This window comes from Mus musculus, chromosome 10 (assembly GCF_000001635.26).
Source record: "Mus musculus strain C57BL/6J chromosome 10, GRCm38.p6 C57BL/6J".
NCBI classification, from domain to species: Eukaryota; Metazoa; Chordata; class Mammalia; order Rodentia; family Muridae; genus Mus; species Mus musculus.
In genome coordinates, this window is record NC_000076.6 from 6,974,984 (window position 1) to 6,987,540 (window position 12,557).

General features: G+C 39.9%; 2 protein-coding genes across 16 annotated transcripts in view; one reads left to right on the forward strand and one right to left on the reverse strand.

Annotated features, from left to right (window-relative positions):
- The window catches only part of Oprm1 (opioid receptor, mu 1), a 279,617-nt gene that overhangs the window by 216,391 nt on the left and 50,669 nt on the right, over positions 1-12,557 (forward strand). For 2 of the 5 annotated variants that reach the window (NM_001302795.1, NM_001039652.2), the window contains exon 4: positions 4,633-4,721. The exons of 2 other annotated variants lie outside the window; for them this stretch is intronic. In NM_001302795.1, coding sequence (NP_001289724.1) covers positions 4,633-4,721 — 89 coding nt within the window. Of the gene's footprint in view, positions 1-4,632; positions 4,722-10,694; positions 10,803-12,557 lie in introns of all 5 variants that reach the window. One more of the 5 variants, NM_001304955.1, reaches the window with a different exon arrangement.
- Positions 1-12,557, reverse strand: part of Ipcef1 (interaction protein for cytohesin exchange factors 1) — a 169,004-nt gene that overhangs the window by 89,205 nt on the left and 67,242 nt on the right. For 4 of the 11 annotated variants that reach the window (XM_017313967.2, XM_011243080.2, XM_011243082.2 and 1 more), the window contains exons 3-4: positions 5,264-5,303; positions 4,531-4,700 (exon numbers count right to left, since the gene is read on the reverse strand). The exons of 1 other annotated variant lie outside the window; for it this stretch is intronic. In XM_017313967.2, the coding sequence (XP_017169456.1) occupies positions 4,531-4,700; positions 5,264-5,303 (210 nt within the window). Of the gene's footprint in view, positions 1-4,530; positions 4,701-5,263; positions 5,483-5,507; positions 5,581-12,557 lie in introns of those variants that run through there. 6 more of the 11 variants (NM_001170800.1, NM_001170802.1, NM_001170801.1 and 3 more) reach the window with 4 other exon arrangements.

Consider the following 12,557-nt stretch of genomic DNA (forward strand, 5'->3'; position numbering starts at 1 on the left):
CTGAACTGCTTTGTCTCATATCCAAGGACTCTCCATACGGTGTCTCCATCAATGTGCTTCATTCCTGACTCTCATTACAAGTACCCCAGTACTTGCTGAAAGAATCCACATCTGAATGCTTACGTTTTCTGACTAACTCCTAACCAGGTTTCCAACAATGCCCTCCTTCCCAATTAACTGCTGCTAAGCTCAAGTTTCCACATGCCAGTTTCTCTGCCAGCCTGAGACTCTTCTTTAACCCCCTCCTTCCCAGTGGCCCTACCTATTTGTAAACAGTGTAAACAGTCTGACTTCCGTATTTGCTGGGCCCGGGTCACCTGTCCATTACACACTCTACAGGAAAAAACTCAGCTTTGACTTCGGAATTTCTCAGAGTTGAAGCCAGCTCTGCCAGTTACTTCCTAGGAAGCTCTGAGCCAGTTCCTTTAGCTCTTAGCTTTCTGTAAACTCACTTGGTAGTAGTAAAATTGATGATAAGTGGTTGTTATGGAAATTAGAGGTAATGTCTACAGTAAGAGCTTGGTGCAGCTTATATACACTATCTCACCTTTGTTCACATTAGACCTCATACGCAGATGCTTACCCTGCCCCAATTGTCTACTCCCAAAAGATCCAAAGAAATATTAAACAAGGATGGGAAGAATCGTGTGAGACCCATTGCTCCGTGGGGGTCCTTTCTAGCAAGCCCTCAATTGAATCATATTTTTAAGAGTAGAAATGGAAATGCCATTCCTGCCAAGAAAAATACTTGAACGAGATCTCACCTCTCAGAATCTTTTAGTAAGTGTCAGTGACTCCTCATTCCTGTTTACTTGAGAAATCAACAGATCTCAATCAAGTACTTATTTAATGCCAGACACAAAAGTACTAAAGACACAAATCCATGGTCTTGCTATGTAGCTATAATGATCAATTATGAACGACAGGAATTGGATACAATCAAAATATTATAAAATAATATAAATGTAAGAAGACAGAATAGCTAAGTTTAGGTCTATGGTAAGTCTACATAGAAGACATGGAATCAAATTAAAGTGTGGTTCTTATGAAGAAGGAAGGCTTGCTGGAACTGGGCAGGAGGAAAGGCTCCCAGGAGCAGAGCCTTTCTGAGCAGGGAATCTATAAAGACAAAGGTGTACATAGAACCAGAACACATCAGTAGAAATCAAAGGTTCCATAGCTAGCCTTGGGTTAGGATATGGAGTTTGGAGAAGGAAGAAAAAGGTACCCATTAAGATGATACCCAAAAGTGGGTTTGAACTTTATACTAAGGGCTTGGGAAAAGTGAGAGTATAGAGTTTAATTCCAGGTTTTTCACTAGCTGAGATTTTTTGTGGCTATTAAACTTATTCACTGTGCCATAAGAAGTGGCATGCAGTTACATGTGCTCTGACGCATTCCAAGCCAACAAAATGCTATGTGAGAAATGAGTAATGGCCTTTTCTAAAAAAGTCTGGGTAGTGGTGTTGGGAGAAGCAATGTGAGCAGAAAGAGGTAAGACCCTCACTGATTGCTGGGTACCAACAACAGAAAGGCAGGGTGGGGAGGGTGACAAAGTCCCTGGGAAATAATGACAGCAACAGGGATGAGCAAAGGGATCTGACCGGGTAGTTTGTACACTCACAGCAGAACTGCCACTTGTGCAGGTGATCTCTTGGTCCCCCTTCGGAAATGAGATCATATGATATCACTTATCCTGGTCCCCAGAAAAATTTAGTGTGGCATATCATAATCAGGGACCAAAGGGGCCAAGACAGGAAGCAGGTTTTATTCACTCCTTTCATGTATGACTTCAGCAGTTTATACTAGGTCTTAATCTTTTAAAGTATGCCTCTGAGGTCTGAGACTTTCTGTCTATATCCCTGTCTGTCTCTATCTCCCTCTGTCTCTCTGTCCCTGTCTCTCTGTCTATGCCTCTTATTATCTATTTATGTCTATCTCTATCTCTTATCTCTCTCTGTCTATCTCTGTCTCTATCTAATCTTTCTCTGTGTCTTTGTCTCTGTCTATGTCTCTGCCTAACTCTATCCCTATATCTGTCTATCTCTGTTTTTGTCTCTCTCTGTTTTTAATCTCTGTCTGTTTCTTCTCTACCTATCTCTATCTATCTCTGTCTGTCTGTCTGTCTGTCTGTCTGTCTCCATCTCTGTCTCCCTCCAGAGATTGTGCCCTGGACCTCATGCATGCTAGGCAAGCACTCTACCACCGATGTATATCCTCAGACTTTTATATTTCTTTTTCATTTTGAGACAGTGATTTACTAAATTGACAAGACTATCTTTGAACTCACTCTGTAGACCAGGCAGGCCTTTGTACTTGCAATCCTGCTGCCTCAGCCTCCTGAGTAGCTAAGACTATAATCCTGTGCCAACATACCCAGCTAAAGATTGTTTTGAAGAATAGATAAGAGCCTGCATTTAAAATACCTAGAACATCCATCCCTTGGCATATGGGAGATGTTCCCTGGGATAGATCATCATACTATATACAAAGTCACAAAGAATAGAGTCACAAAGTCCTCTAAGAAGAATAAGGAACAGACTGCTAATTAAATCTTAATTGAGGTCTACCCATAACAAATACACAATTGAGATGTCAGGAATGACTGCAGCAAAGAGAGAAAGCAAAACAACATGAGAAGTCCTCCACAGAAAACTCTTTCTTCTGTACACCATTTATAATCCTCTATCTCCCTGGGCAATTAACAGCAAGCTGATTCTCAGGCTAATGCTACTAATTTAATGACACTAAAGTACATGACCAGTATCCCAAAGCTTACTTTCTGCATCTAATGAAAACACACAGGGATGGGGAACCCACAGGCATCTAAGACTCCATCTTCTTCCCCCTCCCTAGTCTAAGCCAACATGGCTGCTCCATACAGAAGAGTGAGATTCCTGATGTCTAAGATTAGGGATGTCTGAAACCTAAAAGTAACCTGCTCTACTCTCCTAAGAGAAACAGAAGCTGAAGAAGCCAAATGAGCCAAGTGGTAATTGTGTGGGTCCAGAGAGGACGTTTTCACATTCTACTAAGACAGGGATGGTGCCATCTGGCGGAAAGATGGGAGAGATATGCTAAATGGCCTGTTTATCTCTGAGCCCTGTTATGTCCCATAGATGCAGCAGTTCCAATACCCAACTATCCCACAGACTCAAGAAATCCCCCAGTGCTATGTATAGGGTAACTGAGATCAGCTTGTCTTAAGGAGCATCTAGGTGACAGTCACTCCATGATAACTACCCAAAATGCCATAGCTTAGAATAATAGGAAATAGAAGCTGGAGAGATGACTCAGTAGATAAAAATGCTTGTGGCCAAGGTAGACCACTTGAGTTAAATCCCAGGGACCTATGCTATAGAAACAATTCCTTATTGTAAGTTGTCCTGTGACTTCCACACATGAGTGATGACACACATATACCCAAACACACACACACACACACACACACACACACACACACATACAATCAATCAATAATAAATAAATAAATAAATAAATAAATAATTCAAAAATTAAAAATAAAATAATAGAAAACATAAAATATTTATGTTAACCTTAATTTCACTTAAGAAGGAAGTTGTATTTGTTTGGAAATCTACCCAGTCCTGGGTTGGCTTCATTTAGCACTGGTCCCTTAAATGGTTTAACAGAGCGTCTCTATGGGTATTTCTTCTACAACAAAGGGACCCCAGTTCTCTCAAGATCTGCAATGGATTCCCATTCACCAGAGTCAGTGACAGATCCACCAGCAAAGCTCTTCCACAACACTAACATTCCTCTCAGAATGTCTCTAGAGGCAAAGGACAATACAATAACTTCATTTCCAGCTCTTTTTCTACAGCCAAACCATGAAGCTCACCCCAGTAGCGTGTGCCCATCAAAGGATAAATTCAGCAACTATCTCAGTGAATGTTGCCCTCTACAATGCTTGGACACCAATGTCACCATGGAACAATGTCACCAGTCCCTCCACAAGGCTGGCATACAGGTTAGCCATCCCAAACCAACCCATCTCAGGAGAAGAGAAGGTAGTGGATAAAGGATGGAGATCACTCCCTGAACTGATGGATTAATATCCTCAATAGAGGGCAAAGCTGAGTCCCTTTTTAATAGACCTTAGCAATGCAACCTCCCCCACCACCACCACACACACACACACACACACACACACACACACACACACACACACACACACACACACAAATGATATCCAGACAGATCCTGAAACTATTAGGATCTCACAAAATAATAAAATCAGGGGAACCCGAGGGCTCTTTCCTTAAGCAAGGATATATTTAGGGCCCCTTTTCTTCCTCTCCAATCAGAATAATGAAGCCAGATGGCTTCTCCCGAACAGCACAGCTCATTAACCTACATGGTTCCTGGGGCAGAAATGAGTCCCCTAACAAATCTGCTAGCTTGCTCTGTTCCAACTCGCAGAGAATCCCTTCCGCATGGGCATCCTCCGGCCAGCACTCTGGAAGCCACGCTTTGGTAAAGGGGCTAGGGCAGGAGGAGGTCACTCACCATTTGATTGCTATACCAATACAGCGATGAGCCCTTCAGCACCACCCAGAACTTTTTCCATTTGTTGCTTAGAAAAGTTCCCTTTTCCTTTTTCTTGTACAGCCAACCCTGGCAGTCAGCGTGGCCCAGATCTTTACAGGATATCCTTCTCCGACTCATGTTGAAAAACCCTGCAAGAGTTGCATGGACAGGTGAGTGTGACCCGGACTCAGGTGACAAAATAAAAGGCAAGGTTTAGCTTTTTGCACGGCGAGGATTAGACGTTTTCATTCATGCAAAGTGAATATTTTTTTAAAAATCATGTATCTGTTCTATTTTTAAACCTCCATTCCGTGCCTAGAAAACCCGGGCAAAGACACTTATATGCAAGTATGGGTCTAAGAACCTGAGTTAAAGAGAGTAAGTTGAAAACGTTAGACTCAGGGGCTGGAAGCCACATTGTGGTAGACACGCCGGTTCTTCCCACAATAACAGAGGCAGTTATGCAATAGGAACGGAAGGGTTAAAGCCCACCTAGGAACACGGTGACTTCCCGGACTCAGTGCCAGCTTCTCAAAAAAAAAAAAAAAAAAAATTAATCTGGCACCCATCTCCTGATATTAAGATTCAGACAGTCAAGAATCTGATCCCCCCACCCCAACCCACCCCAAGGAGGCATCCAGGAGAGAGAGAGAGAAAAAAAATCACACTAACGGACAAGAAAGGAATAAAGGAACAAAAGGAATCGAATTACCTTGAGTTTTCTTCCTGGGCTTCTGACGCAAGGGAACCTGCTGGAAATGCAGGAAGGAAAGAAAAGAGAAAATTTCTGATTGTGTTGTAACATTTGTAAAGAGAGAGGGAGGGAGGGGGTGGCAGTGTTTATGAGCGGGGTGGATTCTAAAAAAGAAAAAAAGCCTCTCCAAGCAGAGCTCAAGGGAAGCTACCAGCTGAGGCACAAAATGTGCTAATTAGAATCGATATACATTGAGCCGAACCTGGGAAAAAGAGTAACAGGCATGTATGCACCGCTTCCTGTTTCCTCCCACAAGCAGCTCTTGCTACTGCTTAGGTTAGCATGGCACAGGCTTTGTTGAAGTTTGAAAACATCATGAAATACATTTCAAGAAACAATTATCTTTTCTTTCTCCCCTTAGTTTCTAAATCATATCAACTATTTTAAGTAAAACTGGAGAATAATTGTTTCCATCTCAAGCTATTAAATGCTCACATCACACTAACTTCGTGGTCTTGCTAATATGCAGGAAAAATTATTTATCTCTTCTTGGACTCTTCAGAGACTCTAAAGCCCCTCGATTGAGAATTTCTTATTTGCAGCCTAATATACATATCTCATTCTATCTTTATCTCTGAATATTTCTCACATGTCTTATAGAAGATAAATATTCAAATATTCAAATCAGACATGAGGATTTATACAAAATACACACATTTCTCACAGCACATTTTCATCAAGTCATATGAAATCAGATTCCAAAAAACACTGGGAATCCCAAAGGAAAAAATATGCTTGCAAATGCCTCTCCTGCTGTGTCTGTCTGTCTGTCTGTGTACATGTATGTATACAAACATTAGACAGAATTTTAGCTTTAGAAAACTTCATTTTTCTTCCACGGCATCTATGCTAAAATCCTTCAGGTTTAAATAGATTTCATTTATGTTAACAAGCAGAGATTTTTTTTTAATTTTTAAGCATTCAATTAAAATGTTCTAAAAGTTGGTAGGTAACTTCATGAAATGTATGGTTCTCTGGCTGCATCTGGCTAGAAGTCCACATATCTAACTACTGATGGATGGCAGCTGTGGCTCTGCCATATGTTTACAAGGGAATAGAACCTATACTGAAAATAGGAATTTTTTTAAAGCAACAGGCCAAGATTTAACAAGGAAAATTCACTCAATATTACCCAAGGAAAAGTCACTCTAAGCCCATAAATATGTATGTATGTATGTAAGTATGTATGCATGTGTGTATATATGTATGTAAGTTTGTATGTGTGTATATGTATGTAAGTACGTATGTGTGTATGTATGTATGCATGTATGTAAGTGTGTATGTATGTATGTAAGTTTGTATGTATGTAAGTATGTATGTATGCATGTATTTAAGTGTGTATGTATTTATGTAAGTTTGTATGTGTGTGTATGTATGTATGTATGTAAGTATGTATGTGTGTATGTATGTATGCATGTATGTAAGTGTGTATTATGTATGTAAGCATGTATGTATGTATGTATGTGTGTATGTATGTATGATTTCTAATCCCATAAGTCTCAAGCATATCTGCCAAGATTTATTTGTGAAAATATTCTGATAACTAAAAATCCTGTTCCTGTAAATAACCACATATCAATGCATCATGGAGTGTACAAAGATAAGCAAACACTTAATAAGCAAAACCCATCATCTTAGAGTAAGGATGACTCCCATTTCCCTCAGCAGGGAGGTTGGAGTTGAGGTTAAATTGTTTTTCTTCATGGATACAAGACCAGGGAAACCCTGAGTTGGCTTTGTTTTGTTTTGTTTTAGAAACATCCTTTCTTCCCTTGGATCATTGATTGATCTCTTTGAGGGCAATTTTTAAACAGATTCAACATGTGTCAGTCATGGCCTGCTAATCAAGTCTAAACACACTGTCCTGTTAAGGAGCTCCATCTATCTTTCCTTCCCCGAATATTTCCCACACTACCAACTTCTTGGTCTACGATTCTCTACTATTCCTTAGTCTCTGGGCTAATTTTTTATTTTTTATTTATTTTTTTTTTATTTTTACACCACTATCCTGAGATCAAGAAACCCAATTAGTACCTACTGGTCACACAATATTGTCCAAATTGAGTGCTGGGGCTGATGACACAGGTAATAAATGAACTTCCTTGTAGGTAAGACTTGGGGACTCTGGGATCCTAAAAGGCAAGCAAAGTAACTAAGAACCAGGGTTGTGGGAAAAAGCAGAGATGGCCAAGTTGATTCCTAGAAGGCTGGAAGCCCAGGTAAACAAGATGAAACTACATTGTTTCAAACAGCAACAGCAGCTTTTAAAAAGAACCCCCAAGTAGGACACAATGCCTGGGGAACAGCTTTGAAGTCTGGAAGGAAAGAACAGAAGAGGTTTTGTATTCTTTGGCTCCTGGTGCATGGAACAGGGACCTGAGTCTCCATTGTGTGATGGCTCCCAGGGACACTGCTGGCTCTTCAGCTCCACCATCAAGCCTAAGGTGGTTTCCAGAGAAATCCAAGTCAAAACTGTGCGTCTTCATGTCTCCTATTATCAGTCCCAGGTCTACAGCTAGATTCTTGCACTGAGTCTGGGTTGAGAGTTGGACATCCACATCAGGTCAACAGTCCCCTGAGCAGTGTTCCATCACTTCCAGCAAGCTCCTTGCCATCCAACCCTGCCCTGACAGCCCTTCCTCACGGCAAAGCTGCTAACTGAAATAACAAACTAGTGAGGGTTTCAGTTTCACTTGATAGATGTGACTATGAAACCCCCAACTGTTCTACAAGAAGTAATGAAAACAACCTTTGAGAGCTTTACAGAGTCTTAAGACACATTTTCCTCCTCACAACAGGAAGTGGAACCCATGAACTAGTCAGTTTCAAGACCTTCATGTGGCTTTCTCACTGGGTAGGTTGAAAACACTGACAGGCGATTGAGCAATTTATGAGACCATTTCAACCTTCACAGATATTTAAAGTTTAATGAGCTATTTCTCCCAACCTATTTTCTTCCTGTTTGAATGACATAGAGAAAACTGACATCTTATTCTAATAAATAAATAAGTTTTCTCTAAAATAGATCTAAAACTTGGGGGTCAATTCTCTAGGAAAATATATGCATAGTTTTTAATTGAAGAAAAGTAGACTTTTCTTTTGGCCTTGGAACAAGTGTCTCATTTGAGGGCTGAGGAGATGGCACAGTCAGTAAAGTGCTTGCTGAAAGGCTTGAGGGCCTCAGGTAGATGCCTAGAAACCATGCTTAAAATCCAGATGTGGTGATATGATTGTAATGCCAGTATTAGGGAGGCAGAAACATGCAGATTGCTGGAACTTGTTAGCTAGCCAGAGCTTCGGGACAATGAGAGACTCAAATAACAAAATGTATGTATGGTTTCTCAGAGTAATACCTGAGGTTGACCTTTGACCTCCCCCCACACACATGCAATTACTCATACATGTTCAATGATCCTAGTCTTTAGCAAGAATTACACAGTAATGTGTTGACATTCTAGTTTCATTTCTGTGAAACACCATGACAAAAAGCAAACTGTAGGGAGACGGGTTTATTTTAACTTATAATTCCAGCTTTAAGCCATTACTATTGAGGAAGTCACAAGTGTGGAAACCTGAAGCCACTGATCACATCACAGCCACATTCAAGAGTAGAAAGAAATAAATGCTTATATGCCCACTCGCTTCCTTGTTCTCATCTCACTCTTACACAATCCAGGACTCCCTGCCTAGGGAATGGTGCTGCCCACAGTGGGCTGGGTCAGTCCCTGTCAATTAACTTAAGGCAATTCCTCACAAATGCCCCAGGACAGACCAAAGTAGATAATCCCTGATTGAGATTCTCCTCCCAGATGATTCTAGATTATACTAAGCTGGCAATTAAAGCTAGTTGCTAAAGTGGACAAACAGTTCTTCATTTGCAGGAACACTGGCTTGCATCATGGTCCTTATCTGTGGTACTGGTTTCTCACATTCCTGGCAGTGAAAAGTACCATTACTTATTTACCAACTAAATAACAAAATCTCTAAATGTGGGGTTCTCCACAAATACTTGACATTTCCACAAGTATATCTCTGTATTGTTGGAAAGCTAAACTCAACTTTTTAAAGAGAATTGTAAGGCATTTGATTCGTAAAAATCTACCTGTGACAATACACTTAAAACCTTGCTTAACTTAGACAGGGAAGAGGAGCCGTGATCTTACCAGGCAGATTCAAGGTCAGAGGACAGATAAAGCCACGTGCTTTCCGCTCAAGCCAAGCCTTCTGTTTAAACTCACTGTGCTAAGCGAGTGATGTATACTTAACACAAATTAACAGGACAGTATAGGATACTCCAGCTACACCATCTGCTGAATTATTGAATGTCATTTCATTCACCCTTTCTTATTTTTGAGATTTTTAAGAAAATAGAATATAAATACTTCTGTCTTCCCAAGCTCCGCCCTCGTCTGCTTCCTTGGTCACTCCATCTTACTCTGCCCTGAGCATATTTTCATCCCCACATACAATTTAGTATCTTGTTGGGAGAGTTAAACAATAACACTAATGCAAACATGTTTCATTATTTCACTTTTGATGTTTTTTTTCCATGCTGATACATATAACTACAGATTATTGTCAGTGTGACAATGAATAGATATTCTATGACTTCTTTATCCAATTGGTTCATAATGAGCTTGTATGTATTTACACTTGTGTGCTATCAGTTATAAATTCGCAATTAACAACTCTATGTAATTCCCATTGCATATATATATGTGTGTATATATGCAATGAGTTGCATATATATAATTACATAGAGTTATTTATGAATACGTATATATGTGTGTGTGCCTGTATATATACACACACACACACACACACACACATATACATGTCACTCTAGGCTTGGTATTAATTTGAACTAAAGTTGCATGGTAATAGAATATGTGTATCTTCAAGTATTCGGTTACTTTCAAGTAGCTTTCAGAGTGCCCATTTATAATCCCTCATGAAACATACAATTTTTTAAACTTTCGAATATGTTTGTTTATTTATCTATTTTTTTATTTGTGTGTGGACACATACAGTGTCCAATACTGACTTTATCTCATACATTGAGCTTTCTATTTTAAGAAGTATATCTTCCTTCTAAATATTACTAAATAATTTCAAGACCCATTTATACTTTTCATTTTGGAGAAAGGTTTTTGAAAGACTCTAAAACATTTTTTAAAAAAATTTAGAATTCTACTCTTGATTTGTTCATAAGAGTTTAAAACTGACCCTAGTCCTAATCTTAGAGGCCAATAAAAGAAAACAGAAAGTTTTTGAAAGAAGAAAAAACAAAAGAGTTTAAAACTGTTAAATGAAATGATAATCTTTTTTTTTAATTGTATATCCTAAATTTACTGAAACTATTTTTAATGTGTTTTGAAATTTTTCTTAGTGTAGACTGCTACAACAGAAAACAACAGACTGGGTCACTCAGAAAAAATAAAAAGAAGAAGAAGAGGAGGAAGAACAAGCAAAATATCCTAGAAGCTGGAATATCTAGGCAAGGTCAAGTTGCTAACAATGAAGATGACCTCTTCCTGACTTGCAGACATCTATGATCTTAATATAACCTCACATGGCAAATAGGAAATTCCTGTTCACCAGATAAAGGCACAACTGCCATCGATGAGGACGCCACCCTCATGACCTATGACCTCTCAACACATCTCTGAACAGCATCCCATTTTGAATTGAATTAGGACTTGGGCATGTGAATGTGGCAGAGAGAAGATACACACATTCTATCCATGTTAAGAAAATGATATTTAGGGGCTGAAGAGATGGCTCAGTAGTTTAGAGCACTGACTGCTCTTCCAGAGGTCCTGAGTTCAATTCCCAGCAACCACATGGTAGCTCACAACCATCTGTAATGGGATCCGAGGCCCTCTTCAGGTGTGTCTGAAGACAGCTACAGTATACTCATATACATAAAATAAACAAATAAATGTTTTAAAGTAATTCTAAAAAAGAAAATGATATTTATATAAAAGTCTTCTTCCTCTTCCTCTCTAGTGGTTCAAAGATTGCCTCAACTTAGTAAGAGCTCACCCTATAATCTCGCTTGAAATGCTCATGAAGAATCTTGCATAACCAGCCTCTTACCCAGCTGACTATCCTCTTTAGTTCCTGTGTTTGAGCCTGCCTGGGTTTCCTTCCTTCCTAAGATGCCCAGATGTGTAACTGTGGGTAGTGGTTTGGCAACGGTATCCTTTTTTGTTCTATCCACAGCCCTTTTCATACACAGGGAGCCTCAGTCTGTCATCGTCACCAGTGAGTGGACCTTCCTTCTCTTTACAGACTGTTTTTCTCCCCCTCTGAACCTGCCATCAAATGCACACATCTTTCAGATCACCGAACAGAACCCATCAGGCCCTTGGCTTCAGTAACACCACTACCTTTTGGGTTTGATTTTCAGAGGTGAAGAGCAAACTTTTGATCCTAACTATAACTTCTTGTCTTTCTGTTTCTCTTTGTCCATCACTAATGCTTGCTTGAAGAAGACTAGAGTGTTGCCAAGTGTGAACACACAGCCATGTGCTTGGATGGAGGACATACGCTTCATTTACAGTAATCTACCCTTGAAATTACAATTGAAATGTCAACCTAGTATCTCTTCTTCTGATTGTAGCAACAAACATCTCCCAAATTATTATTATTGAATTAAAATCTCCTTAGTATTGTTTTTCTCTACTCTGCAGAAGTCTCTGGCACTTTAACAGCTCACATCTGTAAATGTCTTTCCTTCTTCTGTACTTCCCCTGGTACAGAATCCTTTGAGACCTTGTCAAATGCCATTTCTATGTGGAGCCTTCTCTGGCTTCGGAAGCCGGGTAATTAGCTCCTGTATAGTTCTTAAGTTCTCTCAGTGTTCTGTATTTGTAGTAATTGGAACAATTGCTAATGTGTAACCTCGCAAGGTCCTGCCATGTCCTGGTCCACACTCTTATTCATAGATGAGGAACTTTACCACTGTGGTTAACACAGAGATCACTTATAACTAGTGGGTCAGACCGAGTCTTTTGTTCAACTATGTATTACTTCGCTTCCGTCTCCAATCTTGTTGGCATGTGCTGCTGATGCCTATGTAGTGGGTATCACGATTTCAACGGTTATCACCCTTTGTGGCTCACAGTGATGGGTATGTTATAGTAACACTGCCCACCCGAGGCTCAACACAGAGCTGTGAGTCATTGTGCCCTTATCCCCATCCCACACAGGTGCTCCATCACTGCCCTGACCAGATTGCCTCCCAGTT